The sequence below is a fragment of the Pipistrellus hanaki genome, assembly GCF_964339955.1.
Source record: "Pipistrellus hanaki genome assembly, chromosome: 1".
Taxonomy (NCBI): Eukaryota; Metazoa; Chordata; class Mammalia; order Chiroptera; family Vespertilionidae; genus Pipistrellus; species Pipistrellus hanaki.
The window spans coordinates 21,167,584-21,182,400 of NC_140503.1; the positions used below are offsets into that span (position 1 = coordinate 21,167,584).

At 59.1% G+C, this 14,817-nt stretch overlaps 1 protein-coding gene across 1 annotated transcript; it reads left to right on the forward strand.

Moving 5' to 3' along the window:
* The first annotated feature begins 294 nt into the window (after positions 1–294).
* Positions 295–11,517, forward strand: PGF (placental growth factor). Its single transcript, XM_084898983.1, has 7 exons — positions 295–639; positions 1,868–1,910; positions 6,122–6,318; positions 7,141–7,217; positions 8,768–8,821; positions 8,927–8,987; positions 10,766–11,517. Exons 1-7 carry the CDS (start codon positions 535–537, stop codon positions 10,772–10,774), a joined length of 546 nt encoding a protein of 181 aa, XP_084755109.1. The 5' UTR covers positions 295–534; the 3' UTR covers positions 10,775–11,517.
* Positions 11,518–14,817: the final 3,300 nt, after the last annotated feature.

The following is a 14,817-nucleotide window of genomic DNA, read 5'->3' on the forward strand; positions in this document are numbered from 1 at the left end:
CTGCACAGCGCGATGCCCCGACGCAAAGCCGCCAGCCTAGGAGCTGAGAGCCCTGTTCGGCGGGCACCGGCTCCGGCCGCCCCGGGGTGAACCGGGGGCTGGGCTCCCGGTGGAGGGGAGCGGGAAGGCGGGGAGGGCGAGCGCCCCTTCCACGCACGGCGCTGCGGGACCAGCGCGCTCAGACCGCCGCGGGCGCCGGGCTCGGCCGCTCCCAGAGCCCGGTCCGCGGTGGGCGGGGCGGGCCCGGAGCCCCGCCCATTCGCAGCGCCCGAAGCCCAGTCGCCGACCAGCTCCAGTCCATAAAAGCTGCTGTCTGAGCTGGAAGCGGCATCCTCACTGGCCCGTGGGATCGCACCGAGAGCCCGACGGACCTTCCCTGGCCGCCTGCCTGCCTGCCCACCGCGCGGAGCGCTGCGCATCAGGCTCCCCGGCCACGGACTTCCTACCTGCGAGCTCCCGCCCCTAGCCCACTAGCGGGCAGTAGTGAGAGGACCAGCCAGCCTGCGAACCAGAGACTCCCCCAGGGAGGTGAGCATGATGATTTTCCTCGGGACGTCTGAGAAGATGCCGACCATGAGGCTGTTCACTTGCTTCCTGCACCTCCTGGCCGGGCTGACGCTGCCTGCTGTGTCTTCCCAGGTAAGACCCACCCTCACACCCCAGCCTGGCCCCCCCTGAGCTCCTCAGCCCCAGCACTGAAAGCCGGGGGGCTCCGAAACCACAGACCCGCTCCCTGCAGCGGCACCTCCAAGGATGTGCACACATTTCCCAGGAGGCAGGCTGGACCACGTTGTCTGGGAGGAGACCTCAGAGGCGGCTGGGCTGCCCCGGACTCCGGCTCTGGGGTCTGTCGTGGTGGGGGCAGGGAAGCCACAGGGACGGGAGGGAGGCTTCCTGTCTGGCCTTGGAGCCACCATGGCTTTGCTAAAAGCATCTCTCCGCTAATCCCAGGCCGGTCCCTGACCTTGTGGTCAGGGTCGAGGCCTGGGACCAGGCAGGCGCCCCCAGGACCTCTGACCTGGTCTGGCGGAGGGGGAAGCCGGCAGCAGCAGCCATCGGTGGGGAGGCTGGGGCCTGCCCGGGGCTGAGCGCAGGGCTCCGGGGAGGGCTGCGGGCAGGACAAGAGGTCCCGCGGTACCAGCTCTCCCCGGTGGGCAGCCGGAGGTCCCACGTGCAGGGCCTGGGGAAGTGAGCAGGGCCCTTTTCCCAGGAGCCGGGGGAGTCTGGCCAGGAGCCAGCTTGGGCAGGGAAATCCTGACAAAGCCAATGAGCTGCCTTCCCACTGCGCTATCTATGCCGCTGCTGCCCCGGGAGCCTGCAGCCCCAGCCCCGGAGTGGGTGGGCTAGACAGACCCTGGGGCAGAAAAGCCCCACCGGCAGCCAGCCACCCGCGCGGCTGCAGGGCCGGCCAGAGGTGTAACGTTACCGGCACACCAGCTCATGGCGCCACCCGCCCCAGCCCCTCAGCTCCCACCAGCTGATCACCTCTCCTGGCTCTGGCACCCAGCCAGAGCAGGCGGCATAGGACCCGGCGGGGTGGCCAGGGGGCTGGGCGGGAGGAAGACCCCGAAGAACTGCAAGATCTTGGAGACACAGAAAGCAAAGTGCTCCCAAAGCGAGCCAGACTCCTACACTTTTCTAATGAGGAAACTGAGGCCAGAGTGAGGGCTGGGACCCACTGGGACCCACCAAGCACCCAGTGAGGTTTTCGTTGGACGTGGGAAGAGACAGCGCTGAGACGGGGCAGAGGGTGTGTGCAGCGGGTGGGAAGGAGCTCGGATGGCCCGCTGTGCTCTCGCCAGCACACTCGGCCCCAGAGCACACAGCCCGTGGCGGTCCCCTCATCTCTGCACCTTTCTGTCCACAGCCACTGGATCTGTCTGCCGGGAACAGCTCGTCAGAGACGAAAGGTAAGCAGACTGGGCTGGTGTGTGTGCTCACCACGCCCTCTCCTTTCACGCCTCTGCAGAGGATGGGCAGGGACTGGCCTGGAGGGTGGGTGCAGGACGATATTATTAAGTTGGGGTAAGTCTGCAAGCTGGCTGATGCCCGAGCTTGAGGAAAACCCCCCACCCCCACCCACATTGTGACCCAGAGGCCCGGAGAGGTGTATTCCTGGGCCGGGGTCACCCAGAGAGCAAAGCTGGGGCCTGGAGCCCAGGGGTGGCCTGGTGGGTCCAGAGCCCCCTCGCAGCATGCCACCGGGGGTGCAGAGGAGGTCTTGGAGGGCAGCGAGGGCCGTGAGTGCCAGGGGCTAGGCAGGTGGTCTGGGAGCCGGGCACAGTGGGCAAGCGATCAAGAGAAGCAGGAGGGGAGAAGGGACCTTCCCAGCAGCCAGCCCTTCCCAGCAGCCAGGCCTTTTCATTGATTACAAACAGACAGAGCATGAGTCGCGCCCTCCCCGGCCCCTCCACTCTCCGCCCAGGGTTGCATCAGGAGGGAATCTTCAAAGGGCGAGACGGTTGCCAAAGAGACATACGTGCAGGAGGCGGGAGGCTGGTGCCAGGCCCTCCGCCTCGCTCCTCCCTCTCCAAGACGTGAGGCGCGGCCACACGCGCTTCCCGCCGCTCCGTGGGAGTGGGAGTGCGTGGTGTGTAGGGACGTGCGCACGCACATGCATGACAGCCCGTGTGGGCTGGGAACACCCTCCCGCTGCTGCCTGCCTGTCTGGTAGCCAGCTCCTCCGGGGCCTGGCCTCGCTCTCAGGCCCGAACCCCAGGTCCTGAGAAGTGGGTGGGGGAAGCAGCAGCTCTTGGCTCCATGGATGCTCCCTCTCCCCTTGCTGTGCCCTCTGAGGCTGGCACGATGTTATGCTCGCTTAGATTTGGGGAGGGACCCATCCGCACCCCCTGTCCTCCTCGATGCTTTCAGCGGGTTTCCGGCAATAGCTCGAGCCTCAGTTTCCCCATCTGTAAATGGGAGCAGTAGGCTACATCATCGCGAAGGCTTCCTCTAAGTGTGTAGGATTCTCTGACTCCGTGGAGGGGACACGGGAGTATACATTTTCCGGGGGCGAGGGTGAGGCGGCTTGGAAGTGTCAGTTCCTTAGGGCAGCTAACCTGCCATCCTCACCCGTCCGGAGGCCTGCTTTGTGGCCGTGGGAAGTCCCAGGAGATTTGGACCCCGGTTATCAAAACCTGAAATTGTCATCCCCTCCTGCTGGCCCCGGACAAGAGACAGGGTGGTCTGTGCTTTGCAGCCATGGTGCTGGTTTTTACTGCCATGACCGTGTAAGCGTTTGGGGCATTGACTGTAGTTCTGTGCTGGTCACAGGCCGTGAGCTAGGAAGGCGCGCGCTTGTATTCTCCCGGTTTTATGGATGGAGGCGCTGAGGCTCACAGAGGCCCGTGGGGCTGCCTGAAGCCCTGGACACTCCTGGGCATCCACGGCTCATGGCTGAGCGGGCACGGGCAGCGTGTCCCTCGCGGCGGGCTGGCTGTGCGCCCCACCGGTGGCGATGGGGAGGACACCTGCGGGCTTGGGCCGTGGCCAGCAGCCCTGCCCAGCCCCGCGGCCTCCCCAGGAGCTTGCTCTCAGGATCAGACAGTTCCCTTCCTGCGTCTCCTCCGTCCTGGGGGGTAGGCAGCTGGAACCACGTAGGAGGCTCACCCACAGGGCTGTCCAGAACCCACTCGTGGCCCTGGGAGCAGCCTTCGCTGCACGGCCTCGCGCTGGCCTGGCCCTTCATTGGGCGACAGCCTCCCGCTCTTCCCACCCCTACCCCGGCCCCTGGGCCCGGAGCAGCTGAGCAGAGCTCTTTCCCGAGGGCCTCAGCCCACATCTGGGAGCGGTCACGACTTTCTCATCTGGCCCCCACCCCGGCCGGCGCCCTTCGTTTCCCCGCACCCCCGCGCAGCGGCCTCCAGGAACGGGGTGCCCTCTTTCCTGGGGGCTGCCGGGGGCGCCAGGCCCCGCTCACCTCCTCGGCCTTGCCCCAGTGCGATCCGGCCACGCGGTCCAGAAAGAGGCGGGTTCCAGGGCCCTGCAGCCTGGGCCCCAGCGGCGATGCAGGCTGTGTGGTGGGGCGTGGGGGTGAGGAAAGGAAATCCCTTCTTTTGCCGCCAAGGCTCAGCTGGCTCTGCTTAACCTGGCTGTGGCCCCAACAGCCCAGCTGGATGGGAATCTGTTTGCAGACTCGTAGGGGGCTGGGATACCCCTGCTCTGCCGCTGTCCCCTCCCTCATGGCTGCTCCCGGGGGCGGGTCCTGAGCCGTCCTCCACGGCCCTCTGTCAGCTGGCTGGTCTCCGCCGTTATTTATGTTTTCCGAGGTGGAGATTAAACGCTCCGCGTTGCACAGCCTCGCGAAGAGCTTAGACTGAAACAGGCGTTCGCGGAGCTGTGATGGGAGGTGCCCCTCGGACCTTGCACGGCAGAGGCTGGCTCCCCTGGGGCTTCGGGGCTGCTTATGGGAAGAGGGGCTTGTTTCCCACGTGGGGGTCCAGCGAGAGTCCCCCATGAGCCTGGAGAGGCAGGGGAGGCAGGGGGGGCACTGGTCTCTCCCCCATGCCCGGGCCCAGCCCCAGGGCCCCCTCCGCACACAAAGCAGAACGGAGCAGCAGACGCCCAGATAAGCGTGGTTTTATTGCTCCGTGGCCTCCTAGGCCGGCTCCACGTGGACACGCCGCTCTTGGGTGTTGCCTTTCCCCAGGGCCTCTGTGAGGGCTGAAGTTTATTTTTCTCCTGAGGCTCACATCCTCCTCGTAGGCTCCATGGGGTGGACTTTGGCCCCTTCTGCCTCCTGGAAAGGAGGTGAGGGGCTGCTGGGAGAACCATGGCTCTGGGGCAGGAGCATCCGGGCCCCCGGATGACCCAGATCCCATGCCCTCTGCCACCGGCGGAGGACAGCCATCGTGTGTAGGGCAGCATGACCCAAAGCCGGAGATGTTTCTCTGCCCACGGTCTCAAGGCTGGACGGGGTTGTGTGCCCAGAGTCACAGACTGTCTGTCAGGGCTGGGAGAGACCTTAGCAACCCTCTATTCCCAGCCTGCTTCTTACCCCCCTCCCCCGCCGAGGAAACTGATACCCCCAGAAAGGTGACGTGACCTCCCCAAGGTCACGCAGTCAGTGTAGGGCCAGGAGTAGACGCTCGGCCTCCTGCTTCTGCCTACTCACTTCCTGTGAGCCTTCTCTTGGGGGCCAGGCCCAGCCTTCCCCTGAAGGAGTAGCGTATTTTGAGAGATTCCAGGTTGGCCTCCAAAAACTCTTGTTCATGACCACAGGACATCCTGGGGGTCAGGGGTGGGGGTGGGGGGTGTCCTCGATATTCTTCAGTGAATAATCATCTGATCAATAAGTTATTATTTATCCCTGTGTTTACTGGGTGCTAGGGAGGGTCCCTGTCCTCACAGAGCCTCGACTTGCTCGGAGAAGAGATAAGAGCCCCAGTGATTGAGATAAGGCCAGCCCCTGGGGCCTAGCTGTACTCCAAGGAGGAACATCTGTTCACACTGGGAAAGTTGGAGAGAGCGAGGCCAGGAGGCAGGGAGGCAGGGAGGCGGGCTTTGAAAAACGGGTGGTACGCTGTATTTGGTTGGCAATGAGAAGTGGGGGAGGAACATAGCCCAAAGGTGGGAGCAACGGGGACGTGGCCCAGTTTGGTTCAAGGGCTGGCCCAGGTGAAGGAGGAGTGGGGATGGAGCGTGTCGCTGGCTGCAGGCGTGGCTGCCTGGCAAAGGCGCCGGCCCAGCGTGGGGCGGGAAACAAAGACGAGGGCGAACTCTGCAAGCCAGGCTCACGGGAGGTACAGAAAGGTTTTCTGCAAAGTCCCAAGGATGGGGAAGCAGCAGAGCGGGCCTGAGAAAGACCCAGCGGGCCTGGGGGAGCAGCCAGGGGGCGCTCCTCGGAGCTCCCAGGACCCTAAGGCAGGTGTGGGTGCCTCAGTGAGAACACAGGGGAGCGCTGGGTACACTGAGAGATTCTACCAGACTCTCTAAAGGTCCAGCAGTCTCCCCGGAGGGATTGCATCAGTTCAGAGCAGAGGGGGCTCAGATAGGCTGAGGGCTTCCTGGAGGAGGAGGTGTGGGCTGAATCCGGAGGGCTCTGCCAGGCCGAAGGAGCCAGGATGGGGGCATCGAGGAGCAGCCGCGCCTGACCTGACCAGCCCGCTGTGCCCCCTTGCAGTGATGCCCTTCCAGGAAGTGTGGAACCGCAGCTACTGTCAGGCAAAGGAGAAGCTGGTGGATGTCTTGTCGGAGTACCCCGATGAGGCGGAATACATATTCCAGCCGTCCTGCGTCCCTTTGATGCGCTGCTCGGGCTGCTGTGGAGATGAAGCCCAGCACTGTGTGCCAGTGGAGACGGCCAACGTCACCATGCAGGTAGGGAGGGTCTCCTCTCGCCCAGCCCGGCCCCTCGTCCACACCCTACGCAGCGGTCCGCCCCGCCTGCCTGCCAGAAGGGACCTGGAGGGGGAAGGAGGGCAGATGGAGGTCACAGGGCCGCAGCCGACTCTCCGGCCCATGTCCTTTCCACCCAGCACAGCGCCCCTCCTTCCTGAGCCTGCAGCCCAACTGTGGCCCACTCACCGCCTCCCTTATCAGCTGTCCAGGCTCTGGCTTAGGGGGTGGAAGAGATTTGAATCTGCTCAGACTCAAGAAATCCCTGTTTATACCAGGAGTGCTTGGTGACCTGAGGCCCCCGCCCCTCTCTCTCTTTATCTCTATCTCTGTCTCTATTTCTATCTCACACACACACACACACACACACACACACACACACACACAATGGCTTGTGGAACACTTGCTGAGCAGTGCCACGCACTGTGCTAGGTAGGCCCTTCACTGCCTCAGCATTCAGCCTTCAAGGCAAGTCTTATTCCCATTTTACAGATGAGACACGTGAGGTTCATCCCTCGCTCAGCAGGGAGGAGAGTCACGATTCCAACATGTGTGTCTGACTCCAGCACGTGGGCCCCCTGCTCCACGGGGCTCTGTGGTGGCCGCCTCCCTGAGGCCCACATGCTGAGGGAGGGCTGTTTGCCCCGCACCTCAAAGCAGAAGGAGGGCATGTACTCCAAAGGGTGGTGGTGGGGGGCAGGGAAACACGGAGTCTGGTCCTCCCCACCAAGGAGGGTGTGGAAAATGTTGGAAACCCACGCCCGGGCCCCCTCAACCCAGGCATCCCACCTTTCTTTCTCACAGGTCCTGAAGATCAGCCATGGGCAGACGCCCTCCTTCGTGGAGATGACATTCACTCAGCACACAAACTGCACGTGCGAGTAAGTCCTCAGGGGATGGCGGGCACATGGCAGCCTTAGTCACGTGGCTGCCATCTCGGCTGCAGGCCAGGTTCCTTCCTGGCGGAGCGAAGCCGGCCAGGGAAATCGGGGATCAGAGGCAGCTGTGTTTTGTCCCCGCATCAGCCAGTGTTTGTCTGAGGAGGGGTCCCATGAGTTGGAGCACAGCTGCAAGGGTGAAGGAAGCCTGAGTCCCTCCCACACTAGGGGCTCAGAGCACACCACCCCCTCCCTGAGATGGGAGGCAGGTGCCACAGCCCTGGAAGAGACCCTGAGGCAAGCACGGTTGAAGCCTGGGCTCAGCGCTGGGCCAGGCTGGTGCCTGCGGAAGAGGACAGAGAGGCAGAGGAGCACCAGGGAGGAGGAAAGGGGCAGGAGGAAGAAGGCTTTGGGGTTTCTGCACAATTGCACCCCCACCCAGCAGAGCCTCTGCCCAGCCCGATCCCAGGGCATCTGAGCAATAGTTTCCAGGAGGAGCAGGCCCAGCACTGCCGACCAGGCCTAGGGGAGAGAGAGACCGCCGAGATGCTCTAGGCCAGTGGCTCTCAGCCTTCCTAATGCCGCGACCCTTTAACACAGCTCCTCATGTGGTGGTGACCCCCAACCACAAAATTATTTTTGCTGCTACGTCACAGCTGTAATGTTGCTACCGTGAATGAACCGTAATGTAAATATCTGTGTTTCCCGATGGTCTTAGGCGACCTTGCTAGCGGTTCACAGCCACTCCGTTGGGGCAGGCAGGCGAGGCGCTGGGGCTCCATGAGCATCTCTGCCGTGCCCAGGATGGCATAGACATGACCAGGCAGTCCAAGAGGCCCTGGTACCCTGCCCCGGCTCCCCAGGGAAACAGCCAGCCGAGGGCAACATTCCCTGGCCACGCTGCCTCCCAGGGAAGACGGAGGCCCTGTCCCCTTCCAACAGGCTGGCCAACAGGGACACCTTTCTTCTCACTTCTGGGCCCACAGCCACAGCTCCGGAGGCAGAGCCAGGACCTGCCTGGTGACTGTGGGGCTGTGGTTACCTCTCCTGCTTCCGCCCCTCACCCGCTCCTCCTGCTGCTGCCCGCAGCATCACATCCCTGGAGCAGAGGTGGCAGGTGTGCCCTGACAGGCAGTTTTAGCTGGCAGCAGCCACCCTCCTCTCCTGGCCTCACTCACTCTCCCTGAGGAAACTGGGTGCACCCTGGAATGAAGAGCAGGAACAAGAGAAAACGTAAACAGAGAAGGCAGGAAAGGACAGGCTTACAAATCCCAAGATTTGATGTCAAGAGGCTGAGAAGTGCAGAAGGTTATGGAAAGGGGCCCCGAGGGGAAATGGGTGTCTCTCTCTCTTTCAGAGGGGTCACGGGAGTCTAGAGTGGGAGCTGAAGCCCAGAGGCCATCTCTTCCTCACCAGCTCCATGCTACCCCCTAGTGGTCTCAGTGCCAACTGCAGGATAGGACTGCGAAGGTCTGAGGGGAGGGAGGTGTGTGGGTGACAGGCAGCCCACGCTTACCACTCTCCTGATTCACCCCTGCCCTCTGTTTTCCCAGGCCTCGGTCGCAGGTAACGCAGACGACGACAACAACAACAACGAAGCCAGAAGGGTAAGTGGCCTGGCTGGGGCTCCAGACTGTTCTTGGGCCTGCCAGCCCTGACCTTGCATGATAAGCTCCCAACCACTCTGTCCTGACGCTTTTGGCTTATTGCAGGAAGAAATCCAGGAACGGTGAGAAGAGGAAGAAAGAGAAGCAGAGACCCACAGTGGCCCCTGTGAGTGTGCTGGGGGGCCCTGGGATGACAAGGAGGCTGAGGCACAGGGGAGCCCCCACCAGCTGGGGAAGGGGAGAGCAAGGCCCAGGGCAGTCTCAGGGGCCAGACCAGGGAGGTGCATATTTATTTATTTATTTATTTATTTATTTTTAATATATTTTATTGATTTTTTACAGAGAGGAGGAGAGATGGATAGAAAGCTAGAAACGTCGATGAGAGAGAAACATCAACCAGCTGCCTATTGCATCCCCCCCACTGGGGATGTGCCCGCAACCAATGTACATGCCCTTGACTGGAATTGAACCCGGGACCTTTCAGTCCGCATACCGACACTCTACCACTGAGCCAAACCGGTTTCGGCGGGAGGTGCATTTTTAGAGGCATTAGGGGGCCTTGGATCTTGTCCTGGCTCAGCATGAGTCTTTGTGTGGCTTGAGCAAGTCGTGTCGGCGCTCTGCGCCTAGTTTTTCTTTCTGTGTAAAAGGAGGGCTCAGGGGCCCATCTAGCATTTAGTCATCCTAAAAACAGTTATCAAGAACTTGATTGTCTGCCAGGTAGACCAGAAAACAAACCAACAAGATTCTTGCTCTTAAGTGCTTACCTTCTGGTGATGAAAAGTCCAACAGCTGGAAACTTAGCCAGGGCTATTTCCCAGAGGCCTCAGGGAGCAGCATCTGCCCAGTGGCTCTCACACCCTGTATTTCTATCCCTCCTCCTTCCGGCCCACTCGCTTCCATTTCCCTCCCAGTGTCACCTGTCCACCTTGGCTTCACACCTGGAGACCCAGGGTGGAGTCTAGGCCAGAGAAGGACTAGAGAAGGGAAACTCAAATACATGAGTAAATAGTAAAAACACAATATTTCACATCTACTTAGTCACATGACAGCTCCTTTCAGCTACTTCTCAGGACATATAAGCTGACAATTCGGTTGAGTTGCTCTTTAATTTGTTGAAAGCGAAGACTTGGAAACCACCTGACTTGCAAAAGGCTTGGTCACCCAGTTATTTGCCATATTCTCTCTCTCTCTCTCTCTCTTTCTCTCTCTCTCTCTCTCTCTCTCTCTTTCCCATATTTCCTTTTTCAACACTTACACCTTAAGCTGTTCTTTGTTCAGTGTTTGGCCTTGGGCCAAAGTATTGTCCCGGCACAGGAATGGGCAGAATGGCTGCCAGGCAGAAAAGTATTTGGTGGTGAATGCTCAGGATGACGGGGAAGCAGCCCTCTAAGGCAGGCAGGCAGGCAGGCAGGCAGTTTTCAGGTGGAGAACTGGAAATAGATTCTCTTAAAACCATTGGTACTCATACAGATCTTGGACAGTTTTCATGTACATCTAGGGATCCCCGCACCCTCGTCTGAAGACTGCTGCCTTAGAGCAATCAGAGGTATTAGCGTATGGAGCCAGCCTGGGTTCAGGGAGCCAGCCTGGGTTCAGGTCCCTGACTAGCTGCGTGACCTTGGGCGAGTTTCTTAACCTCTTTGAGCCTCCTTTTCTCCTTTGCAAAAGAATGATAATACCGTAGCACCGCCTTCCTAATGAGCTATCGTGAAGGGTAGATGAGGAGGTGCTTAGCGCAGGGCTGGGCAGCTGGAGACGTGCTTGGTGCGGAGTAGCTCCCAGCTTCTCTCTGGCCTTGGTGCAAGCAGAGATCCAGGCATGCTGCAATCTCCCTGTGCTCCCGCCCCTGCTTCCCCCTGAGGTTGTCCCCGCTGCTCCCGTAGGAAGGACCCCACCCTCCGCAGCATGCTGATACCTGCTCTCTGTGTTTGGTCTGGACAGGTGAGCTGATACTTCTCCCGCCACGATGACCAGCCCCTCGGAGGAGAGAGACTCCATACCCGGCTCCTGTATTTATTACCGTCACACACTCAGTTACCTCCTTACTGGCACCTGCCGTCTATTTATTAGCCAATCGTATCCCTGCTGAATGACTCTCTCCCTCCAAGATGAGGGGCATGGAAGGATATGACCCTCAGGAATTCAGTGCCTTACGCAGAACGTGAGAGAAAGAAGACAGCCAGGGCCCGTGTGTGCTTCAGCTCGGGAAGAAGCAAGATGTGACTTTGCGAGGGCCACGCTGGGCTCCAGAGGCCCGAGGACTCCCCACGGGGCTGGAGAAGGAATAAGAGAAGAGGAAGAACCCACCACCTGCCCCCTGGGCTTTGGGCTCTGCATGGACCAGCCGCCCCTTGGGAGCTCCGGCGAGGATGCGGGCCGAGGAGCTTGCTCTGGCCAGGCAGGGGGTGAGGGGCCCCGTGGCCTCCTCCTCCTGTTGGCAGCGGCTCTGACCCGGAGAGCGGAACACTCAGCTCTGGGGAACAGCCGTCGCCCGGGGCCTTGGCCACTTCCTCCTCGCATCTTGCTGCAGCTTGTCCCAGGACATTGTTCTTTGTGGCCGAGGAAGGCTTCACCATCCGGCCCCGCTCAGGGACACAGGCCACGAGCGGCCCCAGGCCCGGCATGGAGCACACTACCTGCCTGGCTGTCTGGCTGTCAAGCCGTTTTCTCTTGAATAAAGTTATTCTAGTCTGAAAACCTCTGCCTCTGGGAGTGTCTGTTGGAGCTGCGAGCAGCAGAAGGTGGAAGCGGGACAGAAAAGGGATCACGGGCCCTCGGCTGCCCCCTGGTGGCGGCAGCCTCCTGCAGCTTCCTGGGGGTGCCTTCTCCCCAACTGCTGTCGGCAGAGACCCTGCAGTCCACTCTTCCTATTAAGAAGGATTTCCGATATTTAATCTCTGCTCCAAAGTTGGGGCAACTTGGACCCAGTATCCCATGAACACCCTCTAATGCAAGAGCACAGTCCCCTCCATCTCCCCCAGGGTCACCCCATACCTGACCCAGTGCCTGGCCCTCCGGACCCTGAGTGAATGGGGGTTCCTCGGGTCCTGCCCCCCATCTCCAGCCTGCTCAGGTTACCGAGTGCAGGGGTCTGCGATGCTGCCCGATTCCCTCTCCCTTTACCTACCACCCGCCTCTGCCTTCCTCCTGAAGGCCTTGGCATGAAATGAGAAAGAGTGCTTTTTAAATTTTTTTCAGTCCAAACCACATCAGACCCCATCTACCTCTGGTCCGAAAGGGGTGTAGTTTTATGGTTGTCAGGTATTGTGGGAAGGAGAGTTCCCCGCTCCTTGCAGGCTGCTCAGGACAAACCCACAGGTCCAGGGAAGGCTCACCCAGGGCTTTGGAGGGAAGCCCTGGACAGTCCAGTGGGTGGGGTGAGTTGGCCCTGCTGAGGCAGCTGGCCTTGGCAGTCTGTTCACCGAGGCCTGGGCCCCCTGGAGGACACTCTGGTCAGAATGTGTTCTGACTGGTGATCACAGAAGGGGTGTGGGCCAGCCCCGGGGCAAATGCTCTGCAGAAGAACTGCACTTTCTTTCCTGCTTCTCTCGTCTTGGGCTGAGGCCATGCTGAGCCATTGCCTTGGAGGAACTAAGAGCTGAGAATAGCAGCCCCTTCCCCTCGGCCAGGCCCTGAATTGGCCACAGGGACCCCAGCTCAGTCCCAGGAGCATCTCCAAGGCTCTCAGCTTCTCAATCACCCACATGGAGGTCAGTCTTCCTCCATGGCCATAGAGCCCTCTAGAGAACTAGACAGAGACGGGGAACTCTCGGAGGCCAGAAACAAAAAGCTGACCCCCGGCCCAGAGCAGTGGGAGGAGTAGGAAAGGAACTGACAGGTCCATTTGGCCACCTGGGCAGTCCTTTCTGATCAGTTAGGTCCTGCAAGGCCCTTTTCATTTGCTCATTGATTATTCATGGAGCACCACCTGTGTACCTGCCACTGTCCCAGGCACCACGGACCCAGAGGGGAATAAGGCACACAAGGATCTGCTCTCCTGTGTCTGAGAGGACAGACAGACTATAATCGTGTGTTACAGGATATTGGGTGGTCTTTACTGTTGCTCAAACTGGTGGCTGGACCTAGAACTAAGGAAAAAGGAGCCTTGATACCCCACACTCTAAAACAAAGGAGGAACGATTTTGGGGTGGACACACCTGCTTACAGGCTTTATCGAGAGGTGGCTGAAGTAATTCACCCAGCTCCTCCTAGAGCACCCCCTTCTCCATAAGCAGAAGACCAGGAACGGAGAAGGAAAGGAGAGGGAAGTGAGGTCGCTGGAGACCTGGGTTGCTGGTTCCTCCTCCTCCTCTCTGTGGAGCTGGATTTGCCCAGATGCTATCTGAATAGGAACTGGGGGGCAAGGAGAACTGAAGAGTGACAGGGGACAGAGTAAAGGGACACCTTGGGGCAGGAATTTCCCATGGGTCAGGGCGCCATGGTGAAAAGTGAATGGCCAGAAGCACCCTTGCCCAGGTTCTCCCAAGAGGGAGACCTGCAGGTGAGGAGATCCTACAGGTGTGGGTCTAGGGTTGGGGAAATTGCTGAGTGGCACGTATCAGAGAGAGAGAGCTGGAAAAGAAGCACATCAGGGAACAGTGCTATAGGGCCGTGGTCGGCAAACTGGCTCACGAGCCACATGCGGCTCTTTGAGTGTGGCTCTTCCACGAAATACCACAGCCTGGGCAAGTCTATTTTGAAGAAGGGGCGTTAGAAGAAGTTTAAGTTTAAAAAATTTGGCTCTCAAAAGAAATTTCAATAGTTGGTATTTGGCTCTATTGACTCATGAGTTTGCCGACCACTGTTCTAGGGTATCCCTGTGGTGCACCAACAAGACAGTTGGCATCTATCATGGGAGGCATAGTCATAGCCAGAGAAGAAATGGCCCCAACTAAGAGGGACTTTACTCCAATTTCTCCTTCCTGGCCCATTTGGAAGAAAGAGAGGGAAGTGGGGAGGAGTACAAAGGCAGACTGTGCCCTTCCCAGCTCCCTTGAGCCAAAGCCAGGCCCTGCCTTCAGAGAAGAGAGGTGTTATACTTACACTGGGTAGACCAGCCTAGATGGGGTTGGGCCTTTAATAAATTAAAGTGACAGGAACATTAGAAGATCCGCCCAAAGTGCTATTAATACACAAGAAATGAGAATCAACATAATTCATCTAGAAGCAATGATGAGAGAGAAGAAGAAGAAAAAAAAACAACTGGGTTGTTTGTGCTTTCCCTGTTTGCTCAGTAAGCAAGTTACACATGTAAACAAAGAAATTAATACGTCATTGCCAAAATGGTTCTGGCACATTAGATATGACCTTGACTTCTTTGACATTTCTCCCTCGAGAGGGAAGGTCTGTTCCCTGTCTTTGAATCTGAGTTGACCTGGGTCTGCTTTGATCATAGAGCATGGCAGAAGAGACCCTAGAAGAGTTCCAAACCCTTTCAAGAGATCTGGAAGCCTTGGTCTCTTGGAACCCTGAGCTGCGATGTAAGAAGTTCAACTATCATGAAGTCACCATGTTGGAAGGAAGCCTGAGCTTGCTGCAGAGAGGTGTGGGGAGAGAGAGCGAGAGCGAGAGCGAGAGCGAGAGCGAGAGAGAGAGAGAGAGAGAGAGAGAGAGAGAGAGAGAGATGCTCAGCCAGCCTCCAGTTGTCCCAGGCTCCCAGCCTTTACAGCCATCTCAGCAGAAGTCCCAGGACTCATGGAACAGGACAAGCTGTGCCCTGTTTGATTTCCTAACCTGTAGAACCATGAGATATAATAACAAATTGTTATGCAGCAATAGGGGCTGAATGGAAAACAAGGAAAGGTGATCAGAGGTGATATTTATGGTGAAGCTGAAAGATAGAAAGGGATTCACTCAAACAGAAGACACCACTGATGCAAACACCTTAGAAGAGATCCCAGCAAGGCTGGGCAAGGGAGGAAGGGACATGAGATGGGATTGATGTTTGAGGTAGGCAAGGGCCAGATCATGCAAGGGTTTGCCAGGTTAGGAGT

What these genes read in the sequence shown, in the direction of transcription:
- PGF (XM_084898983.1), top strand. Translation starts at nt 535, where the DNA reads ATGATGATTTTCCTCGGGACGTCTGAGAAGATGCCGACCATGAGGCTG. An exon ending in TGCCTGCTGTGTCTTCCCAG is followed by an intron (nt 640 to 1,867) that starts GTAAGACCCACC and finishes TTCTGTCCACAG; the next exon opens with CCACTGGATCTGTCTGCCGG. An exon ending in ACAACAACGAAGCCAGAAGG is followed by an intron (nt 8,822 to 8,926) that starts GTAAGTGGCCTG and finishes GGCTTATTGCAG; the next exon opens with GAAGAAATCCAGGAACGGTG.